This window comes from Brassica napus, chromosome C4 (assembly GCF_020379485.1).
Source record: "Brassica napus cultivar Da-Ae chromosome C4, Da-Ae, whole genome shotgun sequence".
NCBI classification, from domain to species: domain Eukaryota; kingdom Viridiplantae; phylum Streptophyta; class Magnoliopsida; order Brassicales; family Brassicaceae; genus Brassica; species Brassica napus.
In genome coordinates, this window is record NC_063447.1 from 27,544,357 (window position 1) to 27,560,552 (window position 16,196).

Sequence of the window (16,196 nt, forward strand, 5' to 3'; positions counted from 1 at the left end):
TCTTGAAAATAATATTCGTAGACGCACTGGAACCCAACCGGTGGCGACCAAGGCCTCTGGCTTCTCGAAGGAATCAGAAAGGTCACCCCCAATCCGCGACGTTCCCTCAAAAGCTTCTTCACGCTATCAAGGGTTGATTGCGTCTCGATAACGTTCTCCCAGGCTTGGCCACTCACGTCTGGGGAGCGCAGGAACTCGGGAGCTACTGCCGGGAGTTCCTCAAAAATTTCTCCAGGGTAATAGCACGCCGGCACGTAGTTAACAAGGGAACCGTCCCTCACACCACCCGAACCGTCTCTCTCGCAGGCCTGTGGCTCAGCTGGATTTCCTCCTACTTCTTGTCGATATGAGCTCGCTGACTCGGAGACCAAAATCCTTTGAGACAGATCTAAATTCTGAGCGTCCATCATCGCTTCATGATGGACCTGTTCGAATACTTCGAGCGCAACCCCGCTCGCGTCCCTCGCGGGACTGGATGCAGTCGCGACCTCTTTCCCCTTTTGTTTACGAGATAACCTCCCACCAGACGACATATCACTATCTATGCTACAACAACAACAATCTAGGGAGAGAAGCAGAGAGGAAGAGAGAGAAAGTACCTGGATAACGCGGAGAAAAATGGAGAGAACGAAAAGTGAACAAGTATTTATAGAGGGGAAGCGGGGCATCTCCCCAAGGCGTCATCATTAAATCTACATGGGCCTACGTGGGCCTAGAAAAAGTATCCAGCCCCCGAAGAAATCGATGCGTCGTTTCAACTTCTCGCGATAACCGGCCCAGACTCAGATCGAATCAACGGTCGAAATGAAAATCGGATCTAACCAAACAAAACCGGTTCGACCAAGAGTCGATTAAACCGCCTGATAAAATGAGAAGTATATGACGATGTCTCGTGATTGTCGATCAAGCAACGTGCTTTCGCGACGATCCGTCTGTTCTTCCAAACCATTAACTCTCCAATTTCATCGAGTTCGACAGAACGTCACTCACCGATGAACTAAGGGGACTTAATGTAGAGGATGGATTTGACCATCCCTCAAGGCCTGGAGAACGGATGGCCCAGCCCGAACAGGACGTAACGACGGTTCGACGCGGCGGCTCAGGGCGCCGGTCTCTCGGCGTGGTGCGAGGGAACTTTCGGTCAACTGCATTTTGACTAAATGACTCCGCGAGGCCCATCAAGTTAAAAGCCCATAAAGACGACGCAAACTAGGTCACAGGAAAACACCAAGTTGACTATAAAAGAGAGGAGGGGATGCAACGTAGAAGGGATCCAAAAATACTCATACATACTGGACGGCTAGATTAGGGTTTTTACCTTCGTTATCTCGCCGTACTGTATCTTTCCGACAAAGCTCCTCGAGCTCCGGTCGCTTTTCCTTTACGCATTCCCTTTCCTTGTAACCTACGAAACGCTTTTCCGACCATCAATAAGACGTCTTTGCTAAACCCACATTTAAAACGGAACGTTCTCTCGTTCAGTACCGTTTCCCGTTCGAACAGTAGTGCCTGATTTTGGGTAAGAAGCAAGGATTATATCGGTGTCCTGCGGTTGAAAACCCCTCTGGAAATTGAGAACGCCTTGGAGGGTGTTGTAATAATACCAACATCCTTGATATTTACAAAGCTTCTGCCCTTGGGAATCTGTGTGTAAAGGAAGCGAAGAGGTCAACTTCTTCGTTTCTTCGCTTATCTTGTCTTCTCTTACGTTGGGTGGAAGCTCCTTCGGATCCTTGTGTTTAAGATTCAAACGAAGTTATAATTGATCCAAGAAAAAAAAAACAAATAAATATTGCTGATAAAGACGAAACCTAATTTCATTTGCTGGTATTCTGTTTTTTTTTTTTTTTTTGACGTCAAAAGGCCATTCTATTATTCAAACTTGAGGTGGTGTGGTTAACTAAACCGGAATAGAACAACCAATAAAATGTAACTCCCTATGGAAGGATCTAGCAGTTTTAGCTAAAAAAATCAGCAGTCTGATTGAGCGTCCGTGGAACGTGAGTGATGTTGAAATCCGGGAAGCATATCTGTAGCGTCTCTATCCTCTCCAATTCCGTCGCAAAGCTTGGCCACGCCTGAGGGTCCTTTACCATTGCAATCAATTCCTTACAATCTGTCTCAAAGCTCTGGCAGGTTGAATGTTGCAGCATATTCTCCATCGCCCATCGCAGTGGTTCTACTTTCGAATGCAAGGCTGATTCGCGTCGAGGAAAGTTTCTTGTCCCCATAAGTTGAATGTTTCCAGAACTATCCATTCATGCCCATCCACATCCACTAAATTTAGCAGAAGATGTCCAAGATCCATCTAACAAGCATATATTTCCCAAGCTTATGACTTGGGGTTCCTCATTTATATTGTCTTGTGCCACTGATTGTACCACTTCATTGGCATCAAACCAGGCTTGGCATTCCCTTTCTGCATGTCGAACTAACTCCAAAAGATCTCTATCTATTCCCCTGAAAAGTTTTTCATTCCTAGCCTTCCAAATGTACCATATTATCCAGGGATAAAGATCCCTATCTTGATCTGGCTCAATAATATTGTTTTTCCTCCAGAATAGATAATCCATATTTGTGTAGACGCTTGATACCGGGAAAATATTTGGGCTTGTTGGAGTAGATGATAAAGACCAAACTTGGAGAGCTGGTGGGCATTCAAAAATGGCATGTGTTACAGTCTCCTCCACTTCTCCACATCTTGGGCAATAATTGTCACACCTCATGTTGCGTCTTACTAAGTTCCTCGTTACTGCCACATGTCCAGTTATCAACTGCCATATAAGATGACATATCTTCGTAGGCGCCTTTAAGTTCCACGCAAAAGCTTGGATCTTTGTAATACTTGGCTCCAAAACTTCATTTTCCTCCGTTGTCTTTAATAAATTATGAGCCACCCAATATCCAGATTTGACCGTGTATTGGCCATTCCTTGTAAAGTTCTAGCAGAAAGTATCACGACGATGAGTTGAGGTTATGGCCAAACTCCTTGTGAGTGGTATATCCTCAAGATGAACATAGTTCTCCAATAGTCCAACATCCCAATCCTTCTATCCCTGATCAATGAGATCATTTACTCTAATATTAGGATGCATCACTGGTGCTATGGGGGCAGCTGATCTCGCAGGATTCGTTGGAATCCATGGATCCTCCCATACCTTGACTTCATAGCCATAATGTATCTTCTGTCTAATTCCCAGTAATAGCAATTCCATGGGCTGCTAGCAGTGTTTACTCTTAGTGGAGAACTCAATCTATAATATCTTCCCCTTAAGACTCGGGCCACCAGAGAATCAAGAAATTGTACTAGTCTCCATAGTTGTTTTGCCAATAGCGGCAGATTAAACTCATGGATCATACGGAATCCAATCCCACCCTCCTCTCTTGGTAGGCAGGCTTTTTCCCATTTCGCCCAGTGTATTCCTCTTTTTGGTGGGTTCGAGCTCCACCAGAACTGAGCGATGGCACTGGCTAGATTTTCACATATCTCCAATGGGAGCAGGAAAGTCGACATGACGTATGTCGGAAGAGCGAGCAGAATGGATTTAATCAGCACTTCCTTTCCACTTTTTGAGAGCCATCTACCTGTCCATCCATTTACTCTATGCATCAACTTATCCTTCAGGAATGCAAAAAGTTTACATTTAGATCCGCTTATGTGTTCGGGGATGCCTAGGTATGTTCCCATTCCTCCTTCATTCTGTATTCCAAGTGTATCTTTTATTTCTTGTCTAATAGTTGCATTAATCCATTTACCAAAGAGTAAGGACGATTTATCAAAGTTGATACATTGACCTGATGCTTTACCATATTTCCTTACTACTTTCATTACTTCTTCGCATTCACGGGGCTCCGCCTTACAGAAGAAAAGGCTATCATCAGCAAAGAGAAGGTGGGATACCGACGGACACGCGCGTGTGATGCGCATCCCTGTTATCTTCCCTTGATTCTCTGCATGATTAAGAACGCTAGCGAGCGCTTCCGTGCATAGAATAAAAATGAAAGGAGATAAAGGATCTCCTTGACGTAGTCCTATACCTGGAATAATATTCCCTCTTGGCTCTCATTAATGAGGACCTTATACTTCACCGATGTAATGCATCGCATGACCCAACTGATCCATGTTTCTGAGAAACCCATCTTACGCAGGGCAGCTTCAATAAAAGACCATTCCATCCTATCATATGCTTTGCTCATGTCTGTCTTGATGGCCATCCTTTTATTGCGTCTACTTGGTTTAGTTCTCAAAGCATGGAACATTTCTTGAGCAATCATAATGTTGTCTGAATTCTGTCTCCCAGCAACAAAGGCTGACTGGGTTTCCGATATCAAACCTGGTAGGACCTTCTTTAACCTCTGACATAAGACCTTAGAGATTATCTTGTAGCTGACATTGCACAGGCTAATGGGTCTAAACTGAGCCATTGCATTATGCTTCGTTATCTTCGGGATGAGACATATATTCGTATCATTCAGTCCATTCGCCACCGTCCCCTCAAAAAAGAATTTATTAACCATAAGAGTTAAGTCCTCCTTTACTATATCCCAAAATTTTTGGTAGAAAAGCGCAGTCATTCCATCTGGTCCTGGGGCCTTTTATGGGTGCATGGCAAAAAGCGCTAGTTTGACCTCCCATTCAGAGACCGGAGTTGTAAGGTTGTCATTCATAGCACCAGTGATCGTCGATGGGACTTGAGCTAGCGCCTCTTCAATATCCTCCGGATTCGATGATTCAAAAAATCTGCCTAAAGTAACTAGTAGCAATGGCTACTAATCCTTCTTCATCCTCAACAATATTTCCATTCTCATCTAAGAGCTGTGTGATCATATTTCTTGCTCTTCTTTGCTTCGTCAAGGCATGAAATTTTTTTGTATTTCTGTCTTCTTCTCTCAACCAAAACACCCGACTCTTCTGTTTCCAGAACATCTCTTCTGCTTTAAGAGCATCTGAGAGTTCCTTCAAAGCTGCTGCAATTTCCTCAGTTGTGGCATTATCCTCTGCATACAAGCCTTCCACTTTCTCTTTAAGCTCCTCCACTAATTTTGCCGAATTGACATTATTTTGCTTTCGCCATTCGCTCAAGGCTTTCCTGCAACTGGAAATATGTTCCATAATAGTCGCATTGGGGGGAAGATCAGGAGATTTCCATCCCTCATGGATAACTTGCCGTAGCTCTTCATTATCCAGCCATCTTTTATCGAACTTGAACTTTTTGGATCTTCTCATTGGCTTTATTAGTATGTCTGCAAGAATCGGACGATGATCCGATCCCCATAGCCTCATATACTTTACAGTCGAGTGGGGAAACTTCTCATGCCAGTCCGCATTTCCTGCTGCTCTGTCTAAACGACATATATCCCCCGTGAAAGGAAATTCTAGCCTTCCACAATCATTAAGCATCTGCTTGAAAGGAAGAAATGAAGTATCAGGGCGTTGTCTTCTTCCTTCTTTCTCATTGTCACATGTTATTTCATTAAAATCTCCTATCATGAACCAAGGTCCATTTCTTGTTGTTGAGAAGCACGTAACACGTTCTCAAACTTGATCTCTTCTTTCTAATACAGGGTCTCCATAAACAAACGTCATATAGACTTTTATTCCATCAATGACTGCCTCAATGTCAATCATGCGATTATTTGAAAATAAAACATTAACTTGAAAATCATCCATAAAAAATAAAGCTAAACATCCGCTGAGTCCAAGTGGCTCAACAGTAAACAAATGATCAAATCCTAAGTCGGCCTGTATGTTTTGCAACAACAGCCTTCTGTTCTTCGTCTCTGAAAGGAACACAAGCCCTCGACAGTTCCAACTGAGCGTCCTCATTAATCAAGGTGGGATGGGTTTTTGGACCCCATCGAACCATCACTCTTAGATGAGCCGGTTTTCTGTTTCGTAGAGCTATGTTGGTGGCGTCTTGAGCCTCCAGTTCCACCAGACGCACGAGCTGCAAGAGACGAAGATGATCTCTTCTGTGGAGATCCTCGAAGAAGGATCTCAAATTTCTTTTTCTGAATGCCCAAAGAAGCACTCGATTTGTAACCATGCTTGGTATGCCTCGACGATCTTCCAGCCAACTTCTGTGATTTTTGATCCGCAACCTGATCGGTCATATCATGACCAGTCTTATCTTCCATCTCCGCAAGTTCCAACCCCATCAAGTCATCATTTTGCATCTCACAATCCATCAACCCACCATCTAGCTGCTCCGTAATATCCATATCATCGAGCGCTTCAATCACCTGATCATCCTCCGTAGTCGGTTTAGGATCCTGCTCCGTCAAAGTATCAAAAGCTAGAGACCGAGGAGTCCCTTTTAAACGTTTAGTTACGTTTCCATCCAAACTGTCACTCCGGGAAGGCGTAACAATAGCACTAGCTATTCTCCTCGTGACTACAGCTACACCCACACTCCTCTGATCATGACTCGGACGCGCTTGAGATTGCAGTGGAGAAGCTTCACGGTCAGCCTGCACGCGCTTAGCGCTTTCCCTCGGCAGAGGAGAGACACTCCGCATTTGATGTTCATAGGAACCATCACCACGATCAGCCGATGCTCGCACCAGTCGATCGCGTACCACGTCCTTATCATGTCGAGACTGAGGCTGAGACTTCTTCTCACGCCAGTTTGCTCCATTGTACCTATCGTAAGGCTTTGCCTCCACTCGCACACCACCATATCTCTTCCTCCAAGCCGGTTCATCCCGACGGCGAATAACCCTATCAGCATGGCACTTGTAAGCCTCGCGAGGATGCTCCAAGTCATAGTTTCGCCCTACATTTTCATGCCTTGCAATGGCATAGCGAGACGGCTTATGATGTGGAGCAACCAGCGCTTGCGAGTGCGACGCATTAGGCTGATATTCCTTCTTAACCAGCGCTTGCGAATACTGTTGTGGACGGTTCTCTTGCAACTGTACCCACGCAAAGACGCCTTGACGATTAAGTGAAGGACAATACTCCTTCTCATGAGTAAGCATGCCACAAGTAGAACAATGCTTGAACAACATCTCATACTTAATTTCAATCGTAACCTCATCTCCTTCAGGAGATTCAGCCTTCCTTGCAAACTTTAATGGTCGTCGAGAGTCAATGTCTAGGAGCATTCTGCCTTCGATCAGCTCTATTGTGTCCTGATGAACATGCCCCAGACGGGAACCTATTTCTCTCAGGTTGTTCTCAGTCCATAGATGCAAAGGTACACCTATCAGTCGAGTCCTGAACGGGATTATCCAAGGATAGTCATCATGGACAATAGGTTCCCATCAAACCAGCACAAACATACAGAAATTGAAGTGAAAGGGGCCTTGTCAAAGAACAGAGGTCAGCTCATCTTCAGTGGTAAAGTTGAGTAGAAACTTCGTATTTCCCAAGTCATTGGCAGTGATACGGTCCTCCATGCCCCATTGCACCGGCATTTTCTGTAGAAGTTTCTCTACACTTTTTTTCTTCGGATTGAGGATCCTTCCGATTAGAGACAGCTTGAATTCATCAATGTTTTTAGAAATATCATGATCAGTTAGCTTGATCGGTTCATCATCATCCTCATAGAGGATTCCCTTGCCCTTGATATCAACCATATGAGTTGATTTGGATCGGTACGACCCCATACGAAGGCCCCGGACTCCAATATCTCTGCTACACTGCTACAGCGTAACGTAAATAGACCAGAGCAAAATGTATCACGACGTAAGATCGGATCAAACAAACAAAGGAGGCGCGGAAAAGATTGGATTGAACAAGCAGATTGAAAGGGATCGCGATGTAAGATCACGTCAGGTCACGCTAGAAGATCAGATCACGGTGGAAGAGCGGTTTCAAACAGAGGTCGGAAAACAAGCGGAAGTGAACGTGATACACACGTCAGTGAACCGGAACCGAAGCCACCTTGCTGTAATCCACACGTCAATGAACGTGGAGATCAAATGGAGATCAAAGTTTCAAAGGAAACTTCAGCCGGAGAGAGTCCTCGACTGTAATCAAACCATCCGTCGATCGTTGCTCGGGAGAGACGGCACGAGGAGATCGTTGCTTGGGAGGACCGCTGTCCCATAAGGAGTGTATGGTAGTCTCCTTTGCGACACTAAAGGATGCAGGACCCTCGGATTGCTAGATCAATGTCAGACCTGGCTGAATCTAAGAATCGCCTTCTTCATCCCTCGAGAGCGGCTAGGGCAAAATACTTTTCTTGCTGGTATTCTGTTAAAGAAAAATATTTAACATGTATAATATAATTAGCTATTGGGTTAGTTGTTGTATAATATGTGAAATGATTCGAATCAATTGATTCCCTGCAAGTATTCATTACAGCTAATAATAATTTGAGTTCCCAATAAATCTCACATGATACATGAGTTTTAAATAATCTTTTATTCTAAAATCTCTGTAGCTTGTGTATAGGTACAATAACAAAAAAATTCATTGGGGACAAATAATTATTATAAATAAAATTATTATTAGATAATTAAATTATTTAATAAATACATTTTTGTCAACTATATAAATTCATTATATAGTTTATATGTAAAGCAGTTTTTAAAGTGTTGTTTATAATTAAAAAAATAAAAGAAAATTATAAAAAATGTAAATATGTTTTTTTCATGCATGGTATGACAATACAAATACATATTTGATGCTTACTAAAAGTGGTGGAAAGAATAAATATTTATTTGATGCTTACTAAAACCATCAAGTAAATTATTGTTGAAGAAAGAAAATCGTTTTCTTTATAAAAAAATGGAAACAATGGTTTAATGTTTGCAAATCCGATAAGTCAACATGATAATGCTAACACAAATGTATTAAATGGCATTTGAAAACGGAAATGATAGAGAGTTTAAACTGAATTTTTAGAATTGATTACGTTAGGGGGGCAATAAATATTTTTGTATGGGGGCAATCAAATTTTCTTCTTAGCATTTAAGGAAATTTTTAAATTTTATGGGGGGCAACTGCCCCCTACTTTCCCTATGTAGCTTCGCCCCTAGTGATGCGTATTGGGGTGCATGCCTTATCTCTCGTTGCTCCTCGGCCAGATGGATAATCCAGTTTGGGTGTTCTCCTATCACTTGGAAGACTAAGAAACAAGATGATGTATCCCTTTCATCTACCGAAGCTGATTTCTGTGCAAAGAAAGCTATCACCAAAGAATTTATTTGGGTAAAATAACTTCTTCTCAAGCTTGGCATTGATCACAATGTACCAATGATGATTTGCTGTAGTAACAAGTCGCCGTTACATATAAGTGAAAATCTGATTCTACATGAAAAGACTAAGCACATGGAAACTATTTGTTAGTTCGTTTGGGATGAGATCAGCAAAGGAATAATTCAAACAACTTATGTGTCTACTCATGATCAATTTACGATTATTTTCACAAAAGCTTTGGGACTTTAGGAATTCAGATACATTTCTTCTTAAGTTAGGCATTAGTGATATTTATACTACCTCTTGAGGGAGCATTGAAGTATGATTCTTATATGATTTAAGATTCATATGGACTAAGTTTGGATTAGTTTAGGGAGAAATTAGGTGAATACCCTAAAAGAAGTGGAATACTTTAGAAGGGAGGGAAATGTTTATGGGGGGGGGGGGGGGGGGAAGGGGGGGAAATAGGGTATGGAGTTAATTTTCTTAGATTTGGTGGGTAGAGAGAGCACAAATTTTCTTAGTTTAGATAGATTTTATTATTCTTTTTTTTCTCTTTTTTTTTGACTTTAGGTTTTCCTTTTCTAGCAATACTTTTCTTGGTATAAATACCAAGCATGATCATCAATAAAACTTAACAAGTTTTGATCCCAAACTTAGCTTTGTCATAAATTCCTTTTAAGATAAATATTTAATAAATTGAATATTATATATTTTAAAGAAAAATATTTAGATATGTGGGTTAGTTGGTGTATAATAGTAAAAATGATTCGAATCAATTGATTCCTTCAAGTATCCATTACAGCTAGAGTTCCCACATGATATATGAGTTATATAATCTTTACTTTATATTTAGGTTAGGTATACAGTAACAGTTTCCAAAAAAAAATGAAAAAGGAAATAGTATTTATCTAATCTATTAAAATAGAAGTACAATTTGGAAATAATCCTCAATTCATCTTTATAATTACAAATGAATGGTATTGAGTTAATTAGTTTAATAAAGTATTTTGCTTTTGAAAGTAACCGAGTGGAACCAACAATCAATGTGATTATTATTCCAGAGAATATTCCTTAATTCATTTCAATCACACTAACCATAAAGATATCAATCTTTTGATTCCGAGAAGTTTTCTTAACTAACCAGAAATTATACTAGCCTTAATAATTATTATAAAATGAGTTTTGAAAATTGAGCAATGCTTTTCATTTACCACTTTACATAATATATGCAATATATGTTATAGATTGTAAATAAATTTTTTAATTATTTTTCATATAAACAAGAATCAAATAAAAGTACCCACCAACATTACTAATAAAGTTACACAACTTACAAAACTAAGTTATAATTTCTTAAAATAATTGTATAAACAAAATGAAAAATTATATAAATCAAAAAACGTATCCGCACGGGTGTGCGGGTCAAACTCTAGTTCAAATTTTAAAACACATAAAAGGGAAATTTAAAACATACCAATTATAGAAGACATAACAATAAGCATGAATGAGGGACTAATTAAAAGCAACAGAACATTGTGTTTCACTGGATAAAGAGTATTTTTTCTTAAAAGGGATGGCACTGAAGTTAACAAATTATTAAGGAACATTAAACCGGGAGCTACTCTCTTTTTATTCTGCATCAAAGGAAACACAAACCATACAACTCTAGAATTTCAAACCAGAGCCTTGCAATTTTTCTTGGATGATCATGTCTATCTTTTTCTCCATTTCAGGCGTAAGATAATTCTTCGAGTCACCGACTTCCCCTTTACGGAAATAATCCTTGTTATTCAAGTTGTTTCTTTTTCCCGTTTTGTTAACCTCCAAACTGCTCAGATTACGTAGAGAGCAAAGGTCCAAGATCTTGTCCACAACTCCAATATCTTCTTCTTGCTTAGTAAAAGGAAAACCCAAGAAGTCGGCAAGTCTCTTGATCTGTTCATGAGGCTCTGCTTTCATTTCCTCATACCTCATGAAAAGGACATGCTTGGGGTCTTCCAAGCTTCTTCTCCAATAGCCCAAGAGATGTTCCCAAAAAGGTCCATAAAAGATAGTTCCGTTGCAGAATCTTTCTAACATAGACTCGAGAAGGCTTCTGGTTGGTTCTATTTTATGAACAGCACAGCCGAAAAACCACCACGAGATCAATGTGTCCTTCACGTCCCTGCACACGTACACAATCTTGCAAGAAGAGTGCTTGAGAGTTTCGTGCATCGCGTGCAGTGGCATGTGTGTCGAGAGCAGCCTCCGAGATGCCGAGAACTTGGCTAAGTTAGAACTTGAGCACTGGTCGGTCTCCAAGAATGGTACAATGCCATGAGGATTATCATATAGTAGAGGATGATCATCATAAGAAGAATGGCTTTTTGATCTCTCAAGGAGGGCGACAGTGAGGGCCTTGAGCCAAGTAGTACCTGATTTTGGGTAAGAAGCAAGGATAATATCCGTGTCTTGCGGTTGAAAACCTCTCTGGAAATTAAGAACGCCTTGGAGGGTGTTGTAATAATACCAACATCCTTGATATTGACAGATCTTCCCTTGGGAATCTGTGTGTGAAGGAAGCGAAGAGATTAACTTCTTGGTTTCTTCGCTTATCTTTTCGTCTTTTATGTTGGCCGGCAGCTCTTTCGGATCCATTTCTTTTGTTGGTTCTTGACTTAGTGTTACGAAAAGATGTGTTTAAGCTTCAGGCGAAATCATAATATATATGTTTAAAACCTCTCTGGAAATTAAGAACGTCTTGGAGGGTGTTGTAATAATACCAACATCCTTGATATTGACAGATCTTCTTCCCTTGGGAATCTGTGTGTGAAGGAAGCGAAGAGATTAACTTCTTGGTTTCTTCGCTTATCTTGTCGTCTTTTATGTTGGCCGGCAGCTCTTTCGGATCCATTTCTTTTGTTGGTTCTTGACTTAGTGTTACGAAAAAATGTGTTTAAGCTTCAAGCGAAATCATAATATATATGTACATATAAGCGAAGATGCCACGGAAAACAAATATTGCTAGCTAGTAATAAAAGACGAAACATAATCTAACTTGCTCGTAATAACGACAAACATATTTTACTACTTCCTGTTAAAAAAGATATTTAACAAATAGATCACATCCCTTTGAAAAATATATATATTGAAATATGGATGGGTTAGTTGGTGTATATATATAATACTAGTTAAAACTTAAAATTATTCGAATCAATTGATTCCTTTTACGTATCCATTACGGCTAATAACAATTTGAGTTCCCAATAAATCCCACGTGATGCGTGAGTTTTAAATAATCTATGATACTATTAAAATACTAAAATCTCAGTATTTTGTCTTTAGTTAGGTAGGTGTACAATATCAGTTTTATAATCACACAATTTATAATGAGGGAGTTACTAAAAATAATAGAAAGTTAGACTTTGAATGGTAATGAAGTGTTATTGGTTTATATATTTTGATTGATTTAGAAATCCATGTAGTATTTATAAATCCAAGTAAAATATGCAAATCCGGAGGTTTTCTCTCGGATTTGAGTCTTTATATTTTTAACAAAAAAATCCAAACAAATCCATTATAAAATCAAATATATTAGTAAATCCGTACGATTGAATAACACTTGATTTGATATAGAATTTATGAATCATTAAACCAATAACACATGATTTTAATACAGATTTGAAAATTATAAAACCAATAACATTAGATTTAGTTCGGATTTTCAAATCCATTAAAATACAACAACCAGTAATCCCTACTAATATATATTTCATCTTCAATCAAATGTACAATTAATTTTAAAGGGTAGTAAAACGACAAGTATCCTTTTATAAGGAAACAAATTTTTTTTTTTTTTTTTTGTATTTTCAATGAATCAATGAAGTCTTCTTGGCAGACTTCTCAACAACTTGCTTATAAGTTTAATTTTATAATTTATTTATAAATTATGAATAGACATTTATGAGGGAAAAATAAATCATGTAAATATAACCAACTTTAAATCATGCAATCTAAAATTTAAATATTAAATAGTTATTAAGTAGATCAGAATTTATATGGTAACTTATGTGTGTCTATTGGTTAGGGTTTGGTAATATATAGTCAAGTAATGTTTGTATTTTGTTTCAATTTTTGTATTATTAACATTAGATTTAGGATTTTAAGTATTTTTTGAAATGTGAATTTGAAATATAAGTGTTAAGTTCTGTGTATTAAACAATTTATAAGTTGATTTTATGTATTAGTGAAGGATTTATATACTTTATAAGTGGTTTCCGAAGAAGTTTGCCAAAACTATAATCTTACCTTGGATTTCTATATAACTGAATTGAAAGGAAATTTGGACAAAAATTACCCAAAATTTGAATCTGAATGCAAATATATACTCCCAAATTATATCAAATGCAAAAAAACCTAAATTGTAGTTGAAATTATAACTATCCCTTTATGACCAAACAAAAGATTGCAGACACTTTTACGAGTTATAGCCCTGAGAAATCTTTTCGAGACTATAAAGTCTTTTACGAGGCTTTTCAAGAAGTCTACTCAAATATTTAATCTTAAAACTAATTTATAAAATTTTGAAAAATACTGTGATGAAAATAAATTGAAATGTTGTACATTTAGACAATTTTAAGTCAGGCATATTTAAATTTAATTAAAAAAATTCAAATACATAAGTGTATATTGATTAAGTCATGATTGACAATTGGTTAGCGTTTGGTAACATATTTTCAAGTAATTTTGTATTTTAAGGTTAGATTTTAGATACTTAAATAATTATTTTGAAATTAAAATCTGACATATAAGTGTTTACTTTTGTATGGATTAACATAAGATGAAGTGTTTATTCAATCGAGTAAAACTATATAATTTTAGCGATTAGGGTTAGGAGACTTCTTAAGAATTCTGCTAAGAAGTTATTCACCAGTAGACTTCTTTACAAGCCTTCTTGAACGTATGAGAAATTTAGGGTAACGAGACTTCTTCTGAAGTCTACTAAATTGTAATACACTAGCATACTTCTTTAAGTCTTAGACACCAATTGTTTTAATCTAATTGGAAATTTTGTTTCCTTATATAATTTTTTGACACATTCTCTATATTTCCCTCTTATGCATGTAATAAAAACGTGATGTTTTCTCTGTAAAAATCTCTAACCTCTCTCTATTCTCTTTGAAGTTGAAAGCACCAAAACTTATATCAATTTATCATCTTTTTATCTCATGTGATTCTCATTAATTTTTTCGTTTTTTGCTGGGTTTTTTTTTTATTTCGTGATTTCATCTTCCCTTCTAAAAACTTAAATCTAAAATTTTAAATGTGTATTTTTGTATTTATTTTGTGTTTGATTCAAATCAAATTATAGATTTAAACCTAATGTGATTGTTTTTTATTATTTAAGCTTACAAAGTTTTAGTTTGAAATTTTCTCTGTTTTGAAATCATTTTATAAAATTTCTGATATGCAGGTTTTTCATATCTGAGGACAATATATAGGACTTCGGACTTCACTAGGAGACCTCTCTAAAAGTTTGCTAAACTCCAATTCACTAGCAAACTTCTATAGAAGTCTACTATGCAAACTAACAAAATTGTAAGATTTCATTTTTCAGTAATTATTTTTGTTTTCTTGGCCAAATAAAGTTATAGTTGTACTTAATATGATTGTTTTCTTATTAATTTAGATCAAAAATTATATTTTTCATTGTTCCATATTTCTCTCTCAAAAGTAAGATATAAATCCTTAAATTTTGATGTTTTATTTGTTTTGTGTGTGTTGATACCAAATACAACGATATATTCAAACTTATTATGATTATATATGGTTTTGCTATTATTTTAGTTGTAAAACTTCTAGTTCCAATCAATATAAAGTATATTTGTGTGTTAAATTCAAATAAAAAATATATATTTAACTTATTTTGTTTGTTCTCTTTTTATTTTAAGTATAAAAAGTTCTATTTTGAAGCTTTCCTCTATTTTGAAACTGTTTTATATATTTTTGCATATGGTGATTTTTTAGATTTGAGGACGATATATCAGACTTCGTTAACAGACTTCTTGAGCAGACTTCTCGGGCATTCTTCGCCAAGAAGTGTGCTAAACTAAAAGGAAACTAAAATTTTCAAAGAAATCCGAATGCAACAGAGTTATGCACTGACAAACTTTATGATGAACACTTCAACTGTTGAATGTACAGTGAGAAAACATGTAGAGATAGTCTCTTCTTTGGATTGTTTATACATCCACTTTGTCTCAAATCCAATACAAAAAAAAAAACTCTTTGTCTAATGTTTTGTTCCGTCTTTCGAGTTCATGTAACCATAAACTAATGTTTTCATTCTAAACAATTTAAAGGGTTTTTCTTGTGTTGTCTCCCTATCAATTTTATGTAAGTTGGTAGATAATGATGACAAAAAGTTCATGACAAATAAAATGATGACAAAAAGTTACGAGTTATTACATACAAATTTATAGCAAAATAAGATTTGACACAAGTTCAACATAACAAATTTCAAATATATCACAAAGCTCAACATACGAAACAAATAATACATAATAGGGGTAGACACTTTACCCGATATCCGAAGCCGCACCCTAACCCGATCCAAAAAATACGAACCAAAATCCAAACTGAAGTAGCAAAATATCCGAATGGGTATTGAATTAGGAGAGATTGGATATCCGAACCCGAACGGGTAATATCCCAACCCGAATAGATATCCAAAAATAACCGAACATATGCATAATTAACCTTATATTTCTAGTTACATCTCTCATTTTATATATAGTATTTATATTGATACTACACATACTTTAACTTCATATGATATACATACAATTACGGAGAAAATGATTTGCTACTCACTTAAAATGCATGTCAAACTTTTTATTTCAAGAATTAACAAAAAGTTACATCCAAAATTTAAAAACAATAACCAAATTAATGTTTTTTTAGTTTCAAAATGTTATGTCCAAATCTATTAACCATTCAATCTATTAAAAATAAAAATTAGTTAAGTGAAAGTTATATTTTTAAATACAATATTTTTAAATACAAG

The 16,196-nt window shown here is 37.2% G+C and overlaps 1 protein-coding gene across 1 annotated transcript; it reads right to left on the reverse strand.

Annotated features, from left to right (window-relative positions):
• Positions 1–10,481: 10,481 nt before the first annotated feature.
• Positions 10,482–12,109, reverse strand: LOC106394973 (cytosolic sulfotransferase 1). The gene has a single exon (XM_013835516.3). The coding sequence runs from the start codon at positions 11,786–11,788 to the stop codon at positions 10,817–10,819; it is 972 nt and encodes a 323-aa protein (XP_013690970.2). The 5' UTR covers positions 11,789–12,109; the 3' UTR covers positions 10,482–10,816.
• Between the last annotated feature and the right edge of the window lie 4,087 nt (positions 12,110–16,196).